We start from the raw sequence: 19,569 nt of genomic DNA on the forward strand, positions 1-19,569 counted from the left end.
ATATATATATATATATATATATATATAGATATAGGGGTCTAAACAAAAAATCGTCTATGACAGCTAAGTTTCATTTGTGGGCAATTATTAAGTATATATAATTGCTCGCACGCTTGTGCACACCATGCAGCACAACTAATCAAATAAAGTATAATGTCCAAATAAATTATTAAATTATAAATAAATTTTTATTTTTATTATAGTTAATGAAATTTTTATATTTTTATTTTTATTAAATAAATTATTATAATTAATTATTATTAATCAAAATATCACATAATATCTTATATTCATATAATAATAATATGACGATTATATGAAGAGTGAGAAAGAGAGAATAAAAAATATTACATGTTCATATTATCATCGATTACGATATATTAACGTATGATATTTATATTATATGATATAAAATGATAAAAAATATTTTTATTAAGTTAATTATTAAATAAAATTTTATTTAATTTAAAATAAAAAATATAAAAATTTATTTAAATATAATAAAAATATAAAGATTTATTTAATTTTTAAAATAATTTTTAAAATTTTTTTAAATATTATGATGATAAAAAAATTAAAAAGTAAAGTCAACGTAATAAAGTATAGTAACCTGTTACTAAATTGTTTAAACTTGAAAGTCAGAAGTTTGAACTACAAAGGCAGAGAGGGAAAAAGGAAACGTAAAAGACAATAAATCTGTATTTGACGTGTTTGAATGTAAGACGACGAGAACGCGTTGCAGCCTTTTGAAGATTTGAAGATTCTTCTAATACAAAATTTTATTTCAAACACTTGAAGCCGTGTGCAATAAGTGCGTGCCCAACCTTTAAATTATTTTTTTTATTTTTTTTTAACCTTTAAACTATTTTGATTGTTATCACAAACTACAAAAAATAATTTATTGACATAAAATGTTTTTGTGCAAAAAGTCTTATTAAAAAATTTAATATTTTTATATTATTTAGGTAAACTATAAAAAAATATCATTTATTATTTAATTATATCATTTTATAAAAAAATATTTTTCATCGTTTTTACAGTAGAATGTTTAGATTCTAAGTAAACATATATATTTTGATTGTTATCACAAATTACAAAGAAAAATGATGAAAAAGTTTTCTTTTTTACCCAAAGGAACCTATATATATATATATATATATATATTTCTTTATATAAAAATGTCTAATTTTAAAAGTGCTAAAAGTTATTAACTTAAATATTCCTAAAAATTTATAATATTTAACAATCTGCTCTTATATTATCTTTGAAAAAATTTAATCGTTGATTTTCTCAATTTTTTGTATTGAAATATTACAAATTATTATGGCAATTGGAAAAAGAAATATTGTACGGCTTCAAATTAGAATGAATATGTTCTTTAGATAATACATATAAAACAACTTCAACTTTATTCGTTTTCACATATTCATCCATATAATAGCTTTAAAAAAATTCAAAATAGGAAAATTTATTTTAATTAGGTAGATCCTTGACCTTAATTAAAATTTAATGCTAATCTAAGTCAACTTACTATGCTATTTAAATCTTTCAGTACTTTTAAGCCCCTTTTAATGTACCAGTTAAATTCCCTTTACTTGCAATTACTTTTTCCTGCTTATGGTTTGGTAAATTGCTTTCTTCCACACAATTTACGATTGAGATTGTTTCCATGATAAGTACAAAGCGAGTCTTTGTTATGGAAAAACAATACAAACTTAATTTATGTAAATGAACAACAAATTTTTTTTTTTTAAAAAAAAGAAAACCTGATTTATTGCTACTCTCGAAACTACATTTTAGTTTAAATGGTATTCCATTTGCCACTTAATATTCTCACTTCTTCTACATTTTAAAAGCACTTCCAGATGTCAGTTAATCAAATCTGATACGAATCCAAGCATTAGAAAACAAAAAAAAATTTACCCTTCAAAGACAATTTCTTCATTCAGAAATATGTGGGAAGGCCACATAAAATAGTTAAAATTAAGTAAATCTGTAAAAAAATTATGTCTTATTTGTCATTTCAGAGCTTGGCACAAGGGAACCATTATAAGCTTCTCACTTTACAATAAGGTCAGCTTACTTTTCACCACCCAACTGTCTCTTCAGCTCTTTCTTGTTAACCTGGAATTTAACATCTCAATTAAAAAACCTTGGAAATCTTTACCTAGCAAGTTGACTGTCAGACAACAAAAGAAATAGTTTCTAGCAAACAAAAAGTCAAAAAGAAATTCACCTTTCCCATAGCATTACGAGGAAGAGAATCCCACAACATTAATCTTGTTGGTAGCTGGAAACCAGACACATGATAATTATTAATATAGAATAGATAAAAAATGTGTTTGGAACCAGAACTTCAGGTTCATGAGAGAGTGCAAAATGAGAGGAATACTGTCCTGCTAACTTCATAAAATCTAAGTCTGGTGGTATGTAAAAGCTTTCACTTCAGCTAATAATTTTGGTATATATAGCCTTATTGGTTGAAACCTGAAACATGCCTGATTAGTGATTCAAAACTTCACTAAGCCATTTCTAAAGGTCAAACTACATGCCTGAATAGAGCCTCACAGTTTAGTAGATGGTATTTACAAGGCTTCCGGTTAATAATGACATCAATAGAAATTAAGATGACAGTGGACTCAAAGGTCCAGAGATCATGATTCAGTATAAAATGAGACAGAAATTTACAAAAGATAGTGACGCTGCAATACCTTGTATGGAGCAAGTTTGTCTTTAGCCCAGCTGCAAAGCTCTTCCAAACTCAAAGCAGAATTTGAATCTTCTTGTTTCCCTTTTGTTTCAGACTCCAGCACCACTATTGCAGATACAGCTTCTCCATAATCCTTGTCTGGTAAGCCCAACACACAACACTCTGCTATATCAGGGTGCTGCACAAAAAAGTCACTTTTGGTTTATTGATAATTGTCTAAGCAACCCACCCCAACCCTGATGGGGGCCTATTTTTTGTTTTCAGAGAGAGAGAGAACAAGTATTGAGGACAGCAAAGAAAGAGGTTTTATGACCCACAGACTTGGAATACAAGAGGGCAAGTAGTTACCTCTAAAAGAACTGATTCAATTTCCAAGGCAGACAATTTGTATCCACCAACCTTCATAATATCAGCACTTGTACCTGACAAATTATACATAAAATAATAAAAGGCATGAACAAGAATAAGTAGCAATACAGATGATTACACGCTTTTTGGGTCATGCATGAAATAATGGGACAAACTCACATCCGTACAATTACTATAAGAAAATGAAATTGCAGAGAGTGGATTCAGAGTATATAAGGAATAGGAGAACCAAAGGTCAAATCAAGGAGTATATAACAAGATATCAACAAACCATAGCATACATTTGTCCCTTTGTCATAGTTTGAGCCATTATAGTTCACCAAAGACAGGAGGAAACAGAACACCCAAGAGTTGTAATCTCCTGCCCAACTTCTCTTCTTCGGAACACATAGGATAGACATGTTACACATATCAAATTAAATATGAACATCCTTGATGAAGTATGAAATTAGTCTGTTCTGGTAGACCAGGACTCGAAGCATTTGTTGGAAAGAAAATGGCCAGCAAAACAGGGGAACAGGGCCCATACAAGGAAGAGGAGGTTTTAAAATTTTGAAATAATTATATCCATGAAACAATAGAATTAAAGGGTGTAGGTAAAGCCAGCACTGATACTACAGAAAAATGTTACTAAAAGTCACTAGAAAATTCATAAAATGATTGGTCAAAATGGACTGATGACATACAAGTTAGCCAGGTAGATAAATGTGAATTCTGGGCTCAGATTTTAGCAATCCAAAACGCAATCAAGAAAGATGGCTATTTAGCTGAAGCCCATAAGAGATGATATTTTCTAGGTTCCTACGGCTAAAATTTACTTTAGACTCAACACAGTCCATCATACTATCATCATCCTAACATCTTTTGGAGATCATTTGACCGAAAACTTGTAGCTAAACTGTTGGAGTTCAACCAAACAACAGAGGAAACATATGGACATATTCCACATCCCACAGCAGGGAAGGCAGAATGTATTGACAGTAACAACCAGCAGAATCAGTTGATGAGCATGTTAAACATTGTGTAGTATGGAAGTGCTAAAATGCATGTCATTCATTATCAATTCTTTACTAGGAAGGAAAAAGATGAAGATTATTACGCAATAGTGCATAATTTATTAACAAACATATGAAAATTCAACAATATGAAACTAGATCTCCTTACGTCCCAAAATGATATAGTATCCATCTTCATCCACTCTACCAGCATCCCCAGTCTTGAAGAACCCATCATCAGAAAATGATTCCTTAGTTACCTACATTCAAGAAGAAAAGGAAATTGAATGAAATTACCATCCTTGTAGTTAAAGCATTTTATAATCGCAAAATGCATCTCATAGATATGTCTGCCTAGCTGAAATCTCACACATTTCTTAGTTGTTGACTTAGGGGGGTGGGGGCATATCCGTAAATTCAAAAACAGAAAAGCAGCAACAATACTAGGCAGCTACAACTTCTATTCCTCAACTAGAGTTGTAAGAAAAAAAAATTGGAGAACCAAATTCCAGCTCAATTCGGAAATCCAGAAAAGACTTTTGTATCTGAATTTGGAGCAATTCTGTAAATTCTAAAGCAATGACTATATTTGATAAAGGAGAAGTGAAAAACTGGAGCACGAGAAATTATTCCATTAGATTACAAGAAATACCTGAGGAAGTTTCCAGTATTCCTTAAACAATGAAGGACTTTTAACACAAAGCTCGCCCACACCCATCATATCACCCCCGCTTTTATCTTCGGCAATCCTGACCTGATAGAGATAATTAAATTGAAAACAATTATCTAAAAAATCCATGGAAGGAAAGTTATTGATAGTAACCTTTCTGGAGAAAAAAAGGTTTCACTAGAATGTTTCTTCTGTGCTCAGAAGTGGAAAATGACATGTTTTCTAACCTTTATCTTTGTTTCTGCCTCCAATTTCTATTTTATTTTCCATACAAGAAACCATGTTTTCTCAAGTAATATAGAAAAGTAAGGATAAAATTTAACAACAAAAAGTGAAAAAAAAAAAACAAAGATTATCCCTGGCACACATTGTAAAACAGGGTTTTCTAGGAGGTGCAAAGTTGTACTTCAAACAAATTTTCTCCTCAATGTCCAACTTCTGAAAGCATCTTTGGAGAAAACCAATTTTCCACAGTCAAAGAGACACTTATATTCTCATTCTGCACGAAGGAAGCAAAATGATTTTGCCCAAAATTTCCCTTATTTATTAATAATTTATTATGAATGCTTCACTTTGCCCGCTGTTTATTTATTATGAAGTTGCAATTTATTTTTCACTTTTTTCTACATCCAAGAGTTCAACAGTAAGAAGCAACTATGCCCAAATGACCTTTTAAAGCCCTTGTATATCCACTTTGCAAACTACAATGACTATGAAATCGGATACCATAACCAATAAATCCTCCTAACCTGAACTCCAGGAAATGGTTTGCCAACTGTTCCCGCCTTCCGTGAACCCCTTAAGGGATTTGATATTGCCATGACAAACTGAACACATCCAGTCCAGCCAAACAGTATAACCATAAGAATATTTCTGACAGACCACATCAATGAATTGCTGAATGAAGCAAACAAATAACATGAAAAAGCTCTTAAATTTGAGATCACTTACCTCAGTCATCCCATACCGTTCCAAAAGACGGTGTCCTGTAATGGTCTCCCATTCTTGCATGACAGGTTGAGGAAGTGCAGAGGAGCCACACATCTGAAGAAAAAAAAAAACACGTTTTACCTTCTTTAGAACTCAAGTCAATTTATCACAAGGTTTTGACATATACTGTGGCAATAAAGAGATTGTAAAGGATTAATTAGACTGCAAATGGTAAGAAAGAAACCTTGTACTTCTACCCAAATTTTTAGCAAACATGTTATGGGAAGAGCTTTCCAGGCAACTAACCATAAGACGCAACTGTCTTGCTGCAGAGGCAGATACAGCTCGTTGCTCTGGATCCATTGCTTGATAACCTTGTATCAATCTAGTATACATTGTTGGAACCTATGTATCATAAAAGACAACATAAATTATCATCTACAGACTATTTTCCTGAAAAGCATGATATCGTAGAATGCTGGATGACAGACACAGGATTATGCAAGGAAAAACAAACTGCTATTGTCCCTATAATCTGCATGCTACAATATAATTTTGTGGAAGAAAGTTTATGAATTAAGAAACTGAATAACTTTAAAAAGGAGCAGCATCTTCAAGCTCGGACTTGGGTATGGATGTTAAGGACATGGGCACATTCAGCAAAGGTCTGTTCAATTTTTCACAAGATTTTTCACATGATATTGGGAGAATCATAACCAAATACCAATGTCTATTTGAGCTGTTTTATATATTTCTGATTTATGTATTCTAAAATAAACTGACAAGTCAGCACCATGATTCTCTATGATTCTACAAAGACAAGACTAAACCGTACTAGAACAATTTACCCTGTTAAAATACTGAAATGATTAAGATGCAAACCACACTTACTCCTGTAAAAACAGTAATGGCATCATCAGCCTTAATCCCATTTATTGTGTATGATTCACGCCATCTTTGCCAAATTCCCCTCACACTAAACTTTGGCATAAATTCAACCTTAAACAAGAAGAGCAAATATATTACAACAATAATAATAGTTTGATAACCTGTCCAGAAATAATATGATAATAACTACTATAACCCAACTGAATAACAACTGTCATATAGCACTTTTGTTGCATCAATAAGTGGTTGGATGAGAAACTTATAACTTAAGGAAGAAGAATAGTAAAAAGAAAAATCCAAAAATCAGAAACTGAGACATAAACTAGTATTGCTTACCGTTGAGCCTGCATATAGAGGGGCGAGTAAAGCATTGAAAAGCCCATGAACATGTATAGTGCGAGTTAAGAATCAATATGAGGCAATCTTCTCAAATCAGGAATTTAACATCGGCACCAAGAAGTTAACAACAGTATCATCAAGAAGCATGCTTGATCAATAATGTGAAGAATTCAGGCTATTTCAATTATATAAATGTTTGTTGATGGATATGATGTAGTGGTAGACAATGCAGAAACTGATCAGTAGATGTATACTCCCAAGCTTCGGTCAGCATTTGCACCTGAAATCAAGAAAAGGCTGTCAAAAGGTTAAAGTCAAATTCAGCAATAAAAAGAAAAGAAAAATGAAGAAAATGCAGAAAGTCAAGAAGTTCACAGTCGCATTATGGTATCAGTTTCAAAATGCTTTACTATTTCCAGGCATATATCATAATACCACTTCCACACAAGATAGTAAGGAATCTATGTTCCAATAAGTGACTTGGAAAGCAGTTAGCCCAAAAAAAAACATTTCTATTTTGTTTTAATTACATCCAATGGATAAACATTGACATCATAAATATAGAGATTCTATAAACGTGCTTGTATATGTATGGCATATTACAATTGAGGTCCTAAACACAGAAAAACTCTCTGGATTTTAAATCTAATTACAGCAGTGCTAATATCAAACAAATAAATTTGCGTGTTAATGTTAAAAATTATTAGCTACACAAAAACTTTTAGAAAATTACCTGAGCAGTGATGCTCTTGTGGGTATGAACTACTCCTTTAGGTTTACCAGTTGTACCACTAGTGTAGACAACCAATGCTGGATTTTCACCTACACCATTGAAAATGAAAAACCAGGAGTATGAGAGGAAAAGTTTGTCCAAACACTAAACAATATAATTTTATAAATTCTCAGAAAGGTAAACAATTACTCCTACCAAACTTCTAAATATTACCTATCAAACTTCCTTCTGCTTCTATCTCCCCAATTTGTATTTGATCAGTAACATTTGGGGATGAGGAAATATTGGGAACAGGAGGAATAAGAGAAAACTGTGCAGCACTTCTAGCAGCTACACTTTGCATAGTTTCACGATACTCTTCAGTACTCAATACAAAGGTTATATCCTAATGCAGTAACAAAAAAAAAAGAGTAAAAATTCACATTTAAAAATTTATAAAAAAAAAAAAACAATTCCAAATGAGGACTATGAAGGATGGCACAAAAGGGAACAACTCCAGGCATTCTTAGGGTATTTTACTCCTCACCATATGTTATTGAATTCATAGGATTGCTAATACTTCACATCTATTATTAGTCTGATTAGGTTGCCTACCAGCTAACACCAAATATCATTCAATTATATATTTTATCTTTATACAGATTATTCCGACATCAAGTTGCAGAATTCTCTTTGAAAAGCTTACAAAACCTTATTATGGTTAAAGATAAATGCAAATGTGAACATAAATAATACAGTGGTCGGGATTCATAGCTTATGGACAGTAAAATAGTTCCCTACTCCACAGCAATAGCTTATACACAAAATATTTAACTATATAGTGGCACATCTAATAACGAGGAAGTGGATTAGCAATTAACAAACATCATGCAATAAGCAACTTAACAAAATGGGAAAATAGAGGTAATTGCAGGTCATACTGAATCATTCATAACATGCAAGAGCTCAGCCTCAGGATAGCTGAGGGCTAGTGGAACAGCAACACCTCCACTAAACCAAGTGCCCAGCATTCCAGCTACAAACTCAGCAGAAGGTTTAGCTACAATACCAATTCGAGCTCCGCCAAGATTTCCATGCCCACTAATGACTCCATCATTCTGAAATCACCAAAAGAATAAGTTTTAATAAATTATCTAAAATTCAATATCCACGTTTGCTTATATTAACTGCACCTAAAGCATACAATTTTTACGTTGCTGCTGGATAACAGCCTAGATATATTGAACGCAGAGGCGACGAGTTGCCTGTAAGTGTAACTGTTTTGATCAGCTCGAATTGCTATACTGTCCGCAGCAGATGATCCTTGCCTACAAGCTGCTTTAACCACCTCCATGAATGAACCTGATTCCGATCCCGCTGACAAAAGATAAATTTAAACAGAACAATTTAAAGGGTATTTAGAAAGATATTTAGATAGGTCAAACAGCTCTTAAATCGCGTAAAATTCCGTTGAAAGTGAAGTTGAAGTAACGTTACGATATAAAAAAACCATAATCTTCAGAAAGATCAAGGCTGAGTCACCCATTTCCTCAAACACGAGACAGACACTCAACAGAAAAACCCCACCATGTTCCACCACTTTCTTTTAGATTTTCTCAGCAACCAAACAAAGGAGAGAGAAAGAGAGCTTACACCAGTGAGAGGAGGAAGAGAAGGAAGAGCTTCCGAAAGGAGGTCTGACGAAAGGATAAAGATAATAATAGTAATTGATGTTGTTAAAATGAAAGTGATGGCGCTTAAAAAGACAGGGCCGTGGCAGTAGAATTAGGGAGTTGTAGTTGAGAGCTTTAAATGAGGAGATGATGCTCCCCCTCATTTACTGACTATTTCTTCTTGTATTAAATTTGGCTGACAAATCTTGGTTTCTCTTCTTTCTTTCTTTGTGTTTTGGTTTTTCTTTATGAGCTGTTTATTCAGTTACAGTTTGAAATGTGGGTAAACAATAGTACTAAGAATTAAGATTAGTGCGGGAGATTTTTCTATGAGCTGTTTCGCACGGAGATTTGCGCGGCGATGGTCGGGTACTCATGAGCTGCCTGGGCGCCCAACTACCGCTCACAAATGTAGTTGCTATTGGCGGGGCTGGAATCGTCGGATTAAATTTCGCCACGTGGTTTTATTTTTTTTCTTTTTATTTTTATTTTATTTTGATATAATATTTTAAGAAATTTTTAAATTATTTAATAAAATTCAGACGCATTTCAATACTGAAAATAAAATTATTTTCAATCAAAATCTATTGTATTTTTATTTTATATCAAATAAATCCATAAACTAATAGTTGATTAAATACCATTTAATTAAAACGTCACTTAATATTTTTTACACACATGACATTGATGTGATATTAAGATAAAAAATAAAAATACTACATGATCATAATATCATGTCACATAACATATTAACATACCATATCAACATCACATGATATAAAATATATGAAATATTTTTACTAATAATAGCCAACCGTTAATTTTAAAAACCTATTTAGTCAAAATAAAAATACAAAAACTTAATTAACCCCAATAAAAAAATAAAAATTTATTTAAAGAATAGATTTGATTCAATATGATACAATAAATGTAATCAAATTAAATAAGTCCAATGTGTGAATGCACTTTAGTGTGTGTTCTTGAAACCAGAAATTATAAAAGCTGAATAATTTGCCCAATTTAAACCTTAATCCGGAATAGTTTAAGAATTAATAATTTAAAACTCATAAAGAAATTCTCTTCTATCCCAAACGCCGGCGCCGATCAGACACTCTCATCAACATGTGTATTCAAGCAAATATGAAACTGTCATCAACATGTATATTCAAGGTCCAGTGAAATGGAGATAGAAAATTGAAGAACATCATTGACCTCGCCACCTACTCCACAGGAAGGAAGGGGTGACTCCTCGTGGAGGAGGAGGTGTGAGCAGGTCTAGCATAGTTTCCTTCTCTTTTGGGGTCAATGGAACACCCCTAACAAGGTTCAAAGCCATGATGTGCACATTGGTGTTTTGCCTGTGCTTGTTGTAAGCCCATATCCCAGCAGCAGCACCAGCAACAAGAAGCTGTCCCCAAAACCTTTGATTTTAGTTTAATTTCGAAAGATGGAAAAGATTAACAATTACCATCAGACAATCCTTTTAGGATCTTAAACTGACCGGTGATAGCCACAAGGCTGCAGTCTGCAGATCAAATTTAGGGGCATAAAGTACTGTCTCCCCATAATCTTCTTCAAGCTTTTTATAAATCTCTTTGTCACTCTTCCCAGATTGAATCTCATCACGGATTAACTGCACTAGCGAAATACAGGTTGGAAGTTTCTCATTAGCAAGGTTGCAATAAGATAACCACAGGGGTACAGAAAAACAGAAATGATGCTCCAAGAGAACAAGGGCATACAGACAATAAGAAGTTAGAGAAACAGAACAAAGCTATCTTCTGAAGAGAAAGTCAGAAAAGGCTGATTTTGCTACCCGAATAACAGTTCATAATTTTAATTATTTAGTGCAAAGAACAGGTAGATGCAACACTAGAGTTTCAGGGAATGCTGAGAGTTAGAAGGTTTTAGGAATATTGGGACATGCACAAGTTCGTTATCACACACAATAAGAATTGGCCCAATGGGAGATCTATGGATTGGAGGTTAACAAATATCTGAAAAGAAAGCCATTGACAACACAAACTATTAGCTCAAGAAACAATTCCACAGTTATAAACAGTCCTCCTCTCCACCAGCCTTAGAAAATTCCAAGTGTATAATCCAAGTAATTCGAGGTTTGACAACTAATCAAGTGATAAGTTGTAACAAGAAACAAAGTATTCTTTTTATGAGAATATAACACAGAAAAATTGTTTACAAGCACTGAATTCATCTGATTGCCTACGCTGAGAGAAACATCTTGGCTTTCTACATTACCATTTAGAAGAGATAAAATATCATACCTTTCTAAGGAGAATTGCAATATCAGCTTGTGAATCTTCAATGGACTGACTCCCACACTCTGTACAACGCACATTGTGGCTGATATTTCTTGCCCTGGCTTCCACAACTTGTGCCTTCTTCACCTCATCATCTTTGTTTTCCATTGTAAATATATATCACCTCAACTGTCAAAAACACCTTGAAGATAAATACATTGGCAACATTAGAACTTGCTAGGCCTTTCTTTGTCATCATTGAAGCATTTTATCAAACACTTTGCTTAAGCAAAAAGGAAGAAGCAGAAAAGACATTATAAGCACACGATTTTTCTTAAGCCTCTTCTATAAATCGAATGATTTAGTTTAACACAAAGTCCAAAACCAAAAGGCAAAAAGATTTGAAATTTACTTCAAAAGGGTGGATTTAGTTTCAACTATCAAGTATACAGACCTCATTCAACTGAAGCTAATCCGTTGCTAAAAGTACATAAAAAAACTGGTATTTCATTGTCTTAGTTACAATCCAGCACTTGGGTTTCTTTGTGACTTATCTATCAACTCAAAATCCCAACTTCTTCAGTTTTCTTTTCCATTTTCTATATTTTCTGGGTTATCAAAAGAAATAAAATAAAAAAAAGCATAGACACAAACACAACAGAGAATACCTCAGTGAGTAATGATCAATTCAAGAGCTTGTAATATGAATAAAGGTTTACCTTATGAAAGTTTTGAGGAGGGCTCAATTTCAGCTCTGTTCCTCCTTGAAACTAGCTGATGCTGATGTCATTCACCGGAATAAATTATAAAGCCGCCACGTTTAGGAATTGCGGCGCTTTTGTTTCTGGTACGAGAAAACAAAATAACTATTACGTGGCTTCATGGAATGAAATGCACATTCCACGAAAATTGACATTCTCGTAATATTTTAATGTTTAGTTAAGAAGAATAGTTTTGAAATAATAAAAGGATAAGTTAAAATGACAAAAATTCTTTTTATTATAATTTAATAAAATTTTTAGAACTTATTATTTTTTAAAAATATGTTATTATTAAATTATAATTTAAAATATTAATAATTTATCATTTAAAATATTGAGATGATTTTTTTCTTAATTTCTTTTTATTCTTTCTTTATTTTTATATTCCTTTTTTTAATCTTTTAATTTTCATTTAAATTTTATTAAAAGATTAAGATATTAATAATTTATTATTAAAATAGGTCAAACTATCTAAAAAGTCTTTATATGATAGTATTTTTATCAATTTAATCTTTCTATTCAAAAACTAATCAATTTAATCTCTATATTTTGATATTTAGTACAATTGGATCATCAATTTTTTACTTTGTTGATATATTTATGCAAGTTAAGAAAAAGTATAATAAATTGGTATCATTGTTTTAACTTTTCATATGTACAAAAAAGTATACAAACCAATTACATCTTAATTACAAAAAATCAAATCTAGTTAAAAAGGAATAATACGACCATCAACAGTGGTCTAGTTACAAAAACAATTGTAAGACCCAAGTATGATAGCAATAAGACATAATGTAATTAATTTTCTTCTCAACAATAGCTAAATATGAATGAGATAAACTTGTAATTAGCAGTTGCAAGTGTGTGTTAAAGATGATAATAATATAGACTACCTTTTCTTCAAGTTTTCGAAAATCAAGTTTGTTTCACAGAATTCAGAGTCAATCTAAGCAATTCATTAACAACAAAAGCATAAAGAGTATGGAGACATCAAAAAAAAGAGGTTCTATCATTGATTAACTATATTGAAGCTGAACATATTATTCCGTGTGAAAACACGTTTGGATGTATATGCTACTTTAATTTCCAGCAGGAAATGTGCTCACCCAGTATTAAAAAGACCAAAAAAAAGAAAAAAAATGAAACGCTCTTAGAATATACATGGGCCTTGGAGAGTGAGCACTGAATGAATGTGTTCTTTCCAATTACTCCATCTGTGACATCATTTAGCAAAGTCTGTATCTTTGTATTTGTATCCAGGCAGAATTTGATACAAGAGACATGGGTGCATTGAACCACTTACTATTCAGCAGCTCCCTGCAAAATCAGACATTGGCGCACAAATTCACAAGGACAGACAGAATCAAGCTGTACGAACTCCCTCCCTCTAAACTATTAAATGTTTTAGAGTCTTTGCATTTCCAAGTTTCTTTCACAATCTTAAAGCAGGCAACTAGACAACCTGATTGACTGAAACTACAGGGGCTTTGAGTCCCACAACTATACTCACAAACTAATTTTGAACTAAAGATCGGTTAACCTAACTTTTGCCTTAATGTACTAAGTTCACACGGTTCAGATAATTAGATGAAACTGATATACCTCTATTCTGGTGGAAGAAATGCAATTTCAATCTCTTGAAGTGATTTTCCTTTAGTTTCCAACACGTTTTTCTTCACGAAAATTACTGCCACCAAACAAAAGGTGCCAAAAATTGTATTCAGGACTAATGGTCCAATCTGCTCCAGTAACCGCAAAAACAACAGGCCAACAAAGAAATTTATCACCTGTTACAAAGACCAAAGACAGTCACAGGAGGTAAGGAAAGGAGGAGAAACAACAGAGAGAGATTGCACAATGGTCAGGTGTCTGTTCACCATTAATCATAATTCCAAATGCATTTGAACCGATTATGCGTGCTTGTTTGCAAATTTAAGAGACAAAATTAAGGAAAAAAAAACCAACACCTCTATCATAAAAGCATCACTACTAGGAGATATTAGGAAACTGTCCAATGGGACCTCTAGATTTAATATAATGCTTTCACTAAATAACGAACAGCATTAATTTTACAAAAACAACCAATAAAAAAGAAAATCTACCTGCAATTGATTGAGATACCTAACAATCTATTTAGGTTCTTTTCAATATATATATATATATATATATTCAGGCAATTTTAATTTATTAACTCGTAGCAAAATAGGCGAAAAAAAAATCCCTTGTCTGGCAGCAGAATGTAAGAGGAAGAAGAGTTAAAACTGGTTACCCAGTGGACAGCCATGCAAATTGACATTGCCTTTGCCCTAATCCGACTAGGAAACATTTCTGATAGGAGGAGACCAGGGACTGGCCCAGCACCCATTGCAAAGGTCAAGACAAACCTGCATTGTCACATCATCAAGTCTGCATTCAGAGAATGCCACCCCACAAAATGAAGTTGCTAGACATAGATGTTTCTTTTGAATAGCCTTCATTAAAGTCTGTAACAAGGTACATTTTAAACATGGTCTATGGCACCACTGAACTAGAAAAAATTTATTTAAGCAGTTTATACTAGACATGATGCATTCATGTAGTAAGATGCATTCTTCTCGAGTGGCAAATTGTAATGCATTCAACAGTCTGATATCCATCATCTCATGATGAATGAAGCAGATATTTGTAAATATCGCAAGTGACACAAAGCCTTGAGGTTTAATAAGCTTATCTCCACTCCAAAATGAAACATTTTATTATTCAAAGATTAACAACTTACAACAGCATGCCTCCAACAGACATATAAACTTCATTGCTGCTCGAGACTAAGGAACTAGCTGAAGTTGCCTGAAGACCCATTGCCACTGCCTGAAAAAACAAAAGCATAAAGGGAAGATTAGATAAAATATCGAAGTTGTATTAAAAGACCTGCAAACATTTTTCTTCCTTACCATGCCTGAAAAACTTCCAATGAGAAGTAACTTCCTTCCCAGTTTATCCATCAAAAGCAACGCAACAAATGATCCTGAAGAAGTATAAACAGAACAATAAATGAAACACCCCACCATGATGCGTAAGTTGAATACTTGGTAATGTAGCCTTATATACCTATCAAGTTGGCAATTCCCACACATATGTTTGCAGACTCTGAAGGTACACCGGCATTTTTAAAGACAGTTGATGAGAAATAGAATACAGCATTTATACCAGAGAGCTGTTGTAAGGCAAAAAGGGTAGACCCAATGAAAATAACTGCAAATGGAGAAATTAACAAGTAATCATTTAGAACGAAAAATATAGATACTATGACTTATAAGTCTTACTGCAAATTATTAGTATGTGCACCTTTACGATGACGGCCATAAAGAAGCTCTGAGAACCTGACTGAATCTGCCTCATCCCCTCTATCTGACTTTGACAATTCAGCCATTGCACCTTTGACATATGGTCCTCCCAAAAGTTTCTCAAACTCAGCTTCAGCATCAGCACCTCTTCCTCTCTGAAGCAAGTTTATAAAGCTTATAAGAGTCTACTGAGAAAGGCTACTTGAAGATAAACAAAGAGAAAGGACATCAAACTGCTCATATCTTCTTTTTCTTCTTTTTGACAATAGATAAAGGAGAAACAAGCATATACTAAAAGCAAAAAAAAAAATGTTGAGATTCCCCATCCTAGAAGAGATGATGTTAGAATAGTGGCAGTCAGCATAATCTACAACTCTGACTTGAACCTAGCTTTCCCTGTCCAGATATTATATTCTCCTGTGGTCCATCACATTAAAATTTCTGCCTCAAAAGACTTGGTTTAAAACAATATAATGAGTTCTCAACACCAAGAGCACTGGCAACATAGGTGCATCTAAGATCTTACTTACATATTTAATTCAGATCTAAATCCAGGGAGTGAAAATTGATTTTTTTTTTCTTTCACAAATATGTAACTGCACAACGGCTTTATATTCAAATCATTATATCTTAATGCAATTGCCACTTAGATTTTCAAGTAATAGCACTTATGCATAATATATGTATACGAATGTTCACAGTTCCAGAGAATATACTAATATAAAATGTAAACAAATTTTGAACTTTCTTTTTCTTTTTCTTAATTTTTAATAAATTTGCATCTCTACCTGAATATAACTATTGTTTGATAAGGTGAAGCTCAACTGATGCTGAACATGTAATGAAAGAAGAAAAATGTAAAATCGTTATAACTGAACATGAAGGCAAAGCAAATGACCTTGAAAAGCCAATGAGGGCTCTCTGCAGAAAACTCCATAAAAAGAGCAAGCATAGCAGCAGGAACAGCAGATACCCAAAAACATATTCGCCACCTGCCCACATCAACAAGTTATGGAATATGATATCAATTTATGTGCCACCAAAGCACAACACCAAGTTGTGAAAATAAGTTGTTTTGGTCACATTTTTTTGAAAAAGAGAATGTGCCACCAAGCACATCATTATAGCGGTGGCGATGATGGTCTTGTAGCAAAATTTGCTTCAAATAGCCATAAACAACAGTTAAAACAACTTTTGTTGATTATCAATTCTAAAGCTATTACTAATTCATTTATCATTTCTTACCAACCCTCAGTTTCCTTAGCAGGGAGTCCAATAAATAGAGCACCCATCAATCCTAGGCATGTAGCAATTTGAGTGCAGCTTCCGTAAGTACCCCTTACATAAGCTGGAGAAACCTGTGCATGGATAGTAAAAGAATCAATATACCATGTGAAAAAAGGGAAAGCAAAGAAGAAAAGACCTTGCAATATCACAGAAAAAATTTATATTAACCATCTTTCTTATACCTCTGTCACATAAAGAGCAGCAACAGGTGGGCCAATACCCATTCCGCTTCCAACAAATAGCCTCCCTAGAAGCATGCCCCAAAGGTTTTTTGCTGTTGCACTGCAAGAATATTTTTGGAATTATATAAGCATGTACAATGAGGAAGTTTATTACGATTATCAATTTAAAAGACTGCAAGCATGACGCCAAGGAGTACCTTTTACTTATTCTGTATAAATTTAATTTGCTTTTATGAGAACTAAATGAAAAAGGTAGGAGGGACTCAACATTCCTCAACAATATCTCTCAGGCACTCTAAATGCAGGTGATGGACAGTAGCAACATAAGTTTTATTTGTTAAACTGAATTTTTGCCTTGTGAATATTAATATGAGCTAAAATCTGCAAAAGTTTTCTGAACAAACCCTCCTAGACATTACCATAAAAAAGCATTTAAGGCTAATAGACAGCCAATTTGAGATAAATTTAGCACACAAATGGTAGAAATTAAGGTGGATTGAAATATATGCAATTACCTCATTGAAGACCCAATTATCATAGGTAAAGCACATAGTTGGAATGCCCTGCGTCGCCCAACCCCATCTGCAATCGAACCACTGAACAGCGATCCAACAAAGGCACCCCCTAAACATGTACTTACAACCAGACCTTGTTTTCAACAAAAAACAACAAATTAGAGCAATTTCTCAAATAAGACAAGAACAACAGATTCTTGCACCAGTACCTTCAGCCATGGTATTCCCATGAAAACCAAGGTCATGTGACATACTTTCAAGTGTTTCATTAACTACTCTGCATTAATAATAGCAAACGTTAAGAGTACATTATCTCCAGAATTTCCAGAAATACCAACAAAAGATTTCCCAGAATGAACACACCCCAGATGGTAACCAAATAACAAGGAAGATAAGGTTGCCACGAGTATATGTGGGAACGAACGGTTCCAAGAAGGGTTTCCAATATCTTTGCCAGCTCCATTCAGCGAACGTGCTTAAAAGCCCACATGGAGAACCCGTAAACTGTCAGTACTTAGTACGATTGAAACTAATACAGACAACTTTCATTCAGAAAATGCTTATAACATTTAAATATTCCCCATCCTAATATATGGAAAAAAAAAAAAGATGGACTTCAAGCCATCCCAAATTTGGAGCGAAACTCATGCAGATATGCGATGAGGTAATAAATAAACCCATAACATAGAAAAGCATAACATATAGCCAAAACAAAACTTTCAACTTCATGGCAACTTGTACTTTTTAAAAAGGTTATAAATTGGCTAACTATATTATTATCTTAATCACTAAAAATACAACTTTTAACCGCCAATTCAAAACACAAACAATAATGAAAAACCTTTGCTTACGTGTCTTATAAATAAATTAATGATTATTAAACCAAAATTAATCCCCTATTTTATACCCACGAAGGAAATTATTAAAAAAAAAAAAAGAATGAAGTAAAGTGAAGAATATCTGAACCTTGCTCTTTGTCATTGGCATTGATATAGTCTTTGGAACCACGCTTGTACATGGAATAAGCATCGAGGTGTCGCCCTCGCATTGCCATGTTGTTATAGGCACCGTCTCCAGAACCAAATACAAAACTTTCTGCTGTCAACTGCAAAATAAAATCAAAGAGAGCACTTATATTTATAAATTAATTCATCAAACTACTAAGTTGGACTGATTGTGAGATCAAAAGAATAAAGAGATCGGAAATGTTAAAAAAAAAATCCTATAGATATAGTATTTAACTGTAGATCTGGTATGGTATTTAACACAATAACAGAAATTTTAGAAACTGACAAGAAAAGAAAAAAAAAAACAGAATTTGTTAGAATGTAGAGAGAGAGAGAGAGAAACTGAATAGTCGCCTGAAACAACAGAAACAAAACGTTGTCGTTTATAGGGGATCAAAACAACAGAGAAAGAACAGAACAGAACAGAACAAAAGGATCAATAATTGAGGAACAGAGGAGAGTTGGATTGAGCTGGAAACCGGCACCGTTTTTGCAAAGATCCAAACTTAGAAAACTCTCACCATTTTTGGCTTCAGACTAGAAGAAAGAAAGAAAAGATTCAAGACGAAAAAGAAAAAGAACACTGTAAAGCAAACATTTCTAGTTCCCAAAAAGTACAGAATTCAAAGATAGAAGAAGCATCTGAGTATATACACAAAGACGACACGTCGTGTAAGGAAGAAATAAATACCTGTAATTAGAAATGAGAGCATTAACTTTGGAAATGCTCCAGAATGGCGACTTTAGAATTTATTAAGACAAGAGCTTGAAAATGAGGTGAAGAGAGGAATCAGAAATGGCGAAAGGAGAAAAAGGAAAGAAGGAAACAGACAGGTCGCTATATTGCACCGGGAAGGAAGGCGAGTAGTTGCCTGATGATTGTTGCTAACATACGCACTGTCACTCTCTCTTTTTCTGTTTTCTCTTTCTTTCTTTCTTTTTTTTTT

At 33.1% G+C, this 19,569-nt stretch overlaps 3 protein-coding genes across 7 annotated transcripts; all 3 read right to left on the minus strand.

Annotated features, from left to right (window-relative positions):
* Nucleotides 1-1,918: 1,918 nt before the first annotated feature.
* On the minus strand, nt 1,919-9,655 carry AAE13 (AMP-dependent synthetase and ligase family protein). 3 transcript variants are annotated; one of them, XM_089785482.1, is made up of 17 exons: nt 9,267-9,655; nt 8,827-8,990; nt 8,555-8,731; nt 7,848-8,019; nt 7,635-7,723; nt 7,110-7,181; nt 6,899-6,949; nt 6,566-6,673; nt 5,981-6,079; nt 5,696-5,788; nt 5,494-5,571; nt 4,727-4,828; nt 4,244-4,334; nt 3,059-3,132; nt 2,712-2,888; nt 2,237-2,290; nt 1,919-2,124 (listed from the first exon to the last, which is right to left on the minus strand). In XM_089785482.1, exons 1-17 carry the CDS (start codon nt 9,448-9,450, stop codon nt 2,080-2,082), a joined length of 1,830 nt encoding a protein of 609 aa, XP_089641608.1. In that variant the 5' UTR covers nt 9,451-9,655; the 3' UTR covers nt 1,919-2,079. The 3 variants fall into 3 exon arrangements, with proteins under 3 accessions (XP_089641608.1, XP_089641607.1, XP_089641609.1); XM_089785481.1 differs by having other exon boundaries at nt 8,818-8,990; nt 9,267-9,654; XM_089785483.1 differs by lacking the exon at nt 9,267-9,655 and adding an exon at nt 9,111-9,259 and having other exon boundaries at nt 8,818-8,990.
* Nucleotides 9,656-10,156: 501 nt separating this feature from the next.
* Nucleotides 10,157-12,438, minus strand: CCMH (cytochrome c biogenesis protein family). Of its 2 annotated transcripts, none has more exons than XM_021443025.1 (4): nt 12,267-12,438; nt 11,572-11,736; nt 10,788-10,919; nt 10,157-10,694 (listed from the first exon to the last, which is right to left on the minus strand). In XM_021443025.1, the coding sequence occupies exons 2-4, from the start codon at nt 11,713-11,715 to the stop codon at nt 10,491-10,493; spliced, it is 480 nt and encodes a 159-aa protein (XP_021298700.1). In that variant the 5' UTR covers nt 11,716-11,736; nt 12,267-12,438; the 3' UTR covers nt 10,157-10,490. The 2 variants fall into 2 exon arrangements, with proteins under 2 accessions (XP_021298700.1, XP_021298699.1); XM_021443024.1 differs by having other exon boundaries at nt 11,572-11,749.
* An 856-nt stretch (nt 12,439-13,294) lies between these two features.
* On the minus strand, nt 13,295-19,518 carry SGB1 (Major facilitator superfamily protein). Of its 2 annotated transcripts, none has more exons than XM_021443038.2 (15): nt 19,314-19,518; nt 18,582-18,720; nt 17,979-18,090; nt 17,825-17,892; nt 17,616-17,748; nt 17,101-17,200; nt 16,877-16,989; nt 16,530-16,623; nt 15,633-15,786; nt 15,396-15,539; nt 15,239-15,312; nt 15,067-15,155; nt 14,578-14,692; nt 13,911-14,095; nt 13,295-13,625 (listed from the first exon to the last, which is right to left on the minus strand). In XM_021443038.2, the coding sequence occupies exons 2-14, from the start codon at nt 18,667-18,669 to the stop codon at nt 13,913-13,915; spliced, it is 1,467 nt and encodes a 488-aa protein (XP_021298713.1). In that variant the 5' UTR covers nt 18,670-18,720; nt 19,314-19,518; the 3' UTR covers nt 13,295-13,625; nt 13,911-13,912. The 2 variants fall into 2 exon arrangements, with proteins under 2 accessions (XP_021298713.1, XP_021298712.1); XM_021443037.1 differs by lacking the exon at nt 19,314-19,518 and adding an exon at nt 19,144-19,269.
* Between the last annotated feature and the right edge of the window lie 51 nt (nt 19,519-19,569).

This window comes from Theobroma umbraticum, unplaced genomic scaffold (assembly GCF_002168275.2).
Source record: "Theobroma umbraticum cultivar Fairchild unplaced genomic scaffold, ASM216827v3 scaffold_34.0, whole genome shotgun sequence".
Classification (NCBI taxonomy): Eukaryota; Viridiplantae; Streptophyta; class Magnoliopsida; order Malvales; family Malvaceae; genus Theobroma; species Theobroma umbraticum.

What these genes read in the sequence shown, in the direction of transcription:
- AAE13 (XM_089785481.1), bottom strand. Translation starts at nt 9,450, where the DNA reads ATGAGGGGGAGCATCATCTCCTCATTTAAAGCTCTCAACTACAACTCC. An exon ending in CAAGACAGTTGCGTCTTATG is followed by an intron (nt 5,789 to 5,980) that starts GTTAGTTGCCTG and finishes TTTTTTCTTCAG; the next exon opens with ATGTGTGGCTCCTCTGCACT. An exon ending in AATACTGGAAACTTCCTCAG is followed by an intron (nt 4,335 to 4,726) that starts GTATTTCTTGTA and finishes TCTTGAATGTAG; the next exon opens with GTAACTAAGGAATCATTTTC.
- CCMH (XM_021443025.1), bottom strand. Translation starts at nt 11,715, where the DNA reads ATGGAAAACAAAGATGATGAGGTGAAGAAGGCACAAGTTGTGGAAGCC. An exon ending in TTGCAATTCTCCTTAGAAAG is followed by an intron (nt 10,920 to 11,571) that starts GTATGATATTTT and finishes TCGCTAGTGCAG; the next exon opens with TTAATCCGTGATGAGATTCA. An exon ending in CAGCCTTGTGGCTATCACCG is followed by an intron (nt 10,695 to 10,787) that starts GTCAGTTTAAGA and finishes TTTTGGGGACAG; the next exon opens with CTTCTTGTTGCTGGTGCTGC.
- SGB1 (XM_021443037.1), bottom strand. An exon ending in TGCCAATGACAAAGAGCAAG is followed by an intron (nt 18,091 to 18,581) that starts GTTCAGATATTC and finishes TGGGCTTTTAAG; the next exon opens with CACGTTCGCTGAATGGAGCT. An exon ending in TTATTTGGTTACCATCTGGG is followed by an intron (nt 17,893 to 17,978) that starts GTGTGTTCATTC and finishes TTATTAATGCAG; the next exon opens with AGTAGTTAATGAAACACTTG.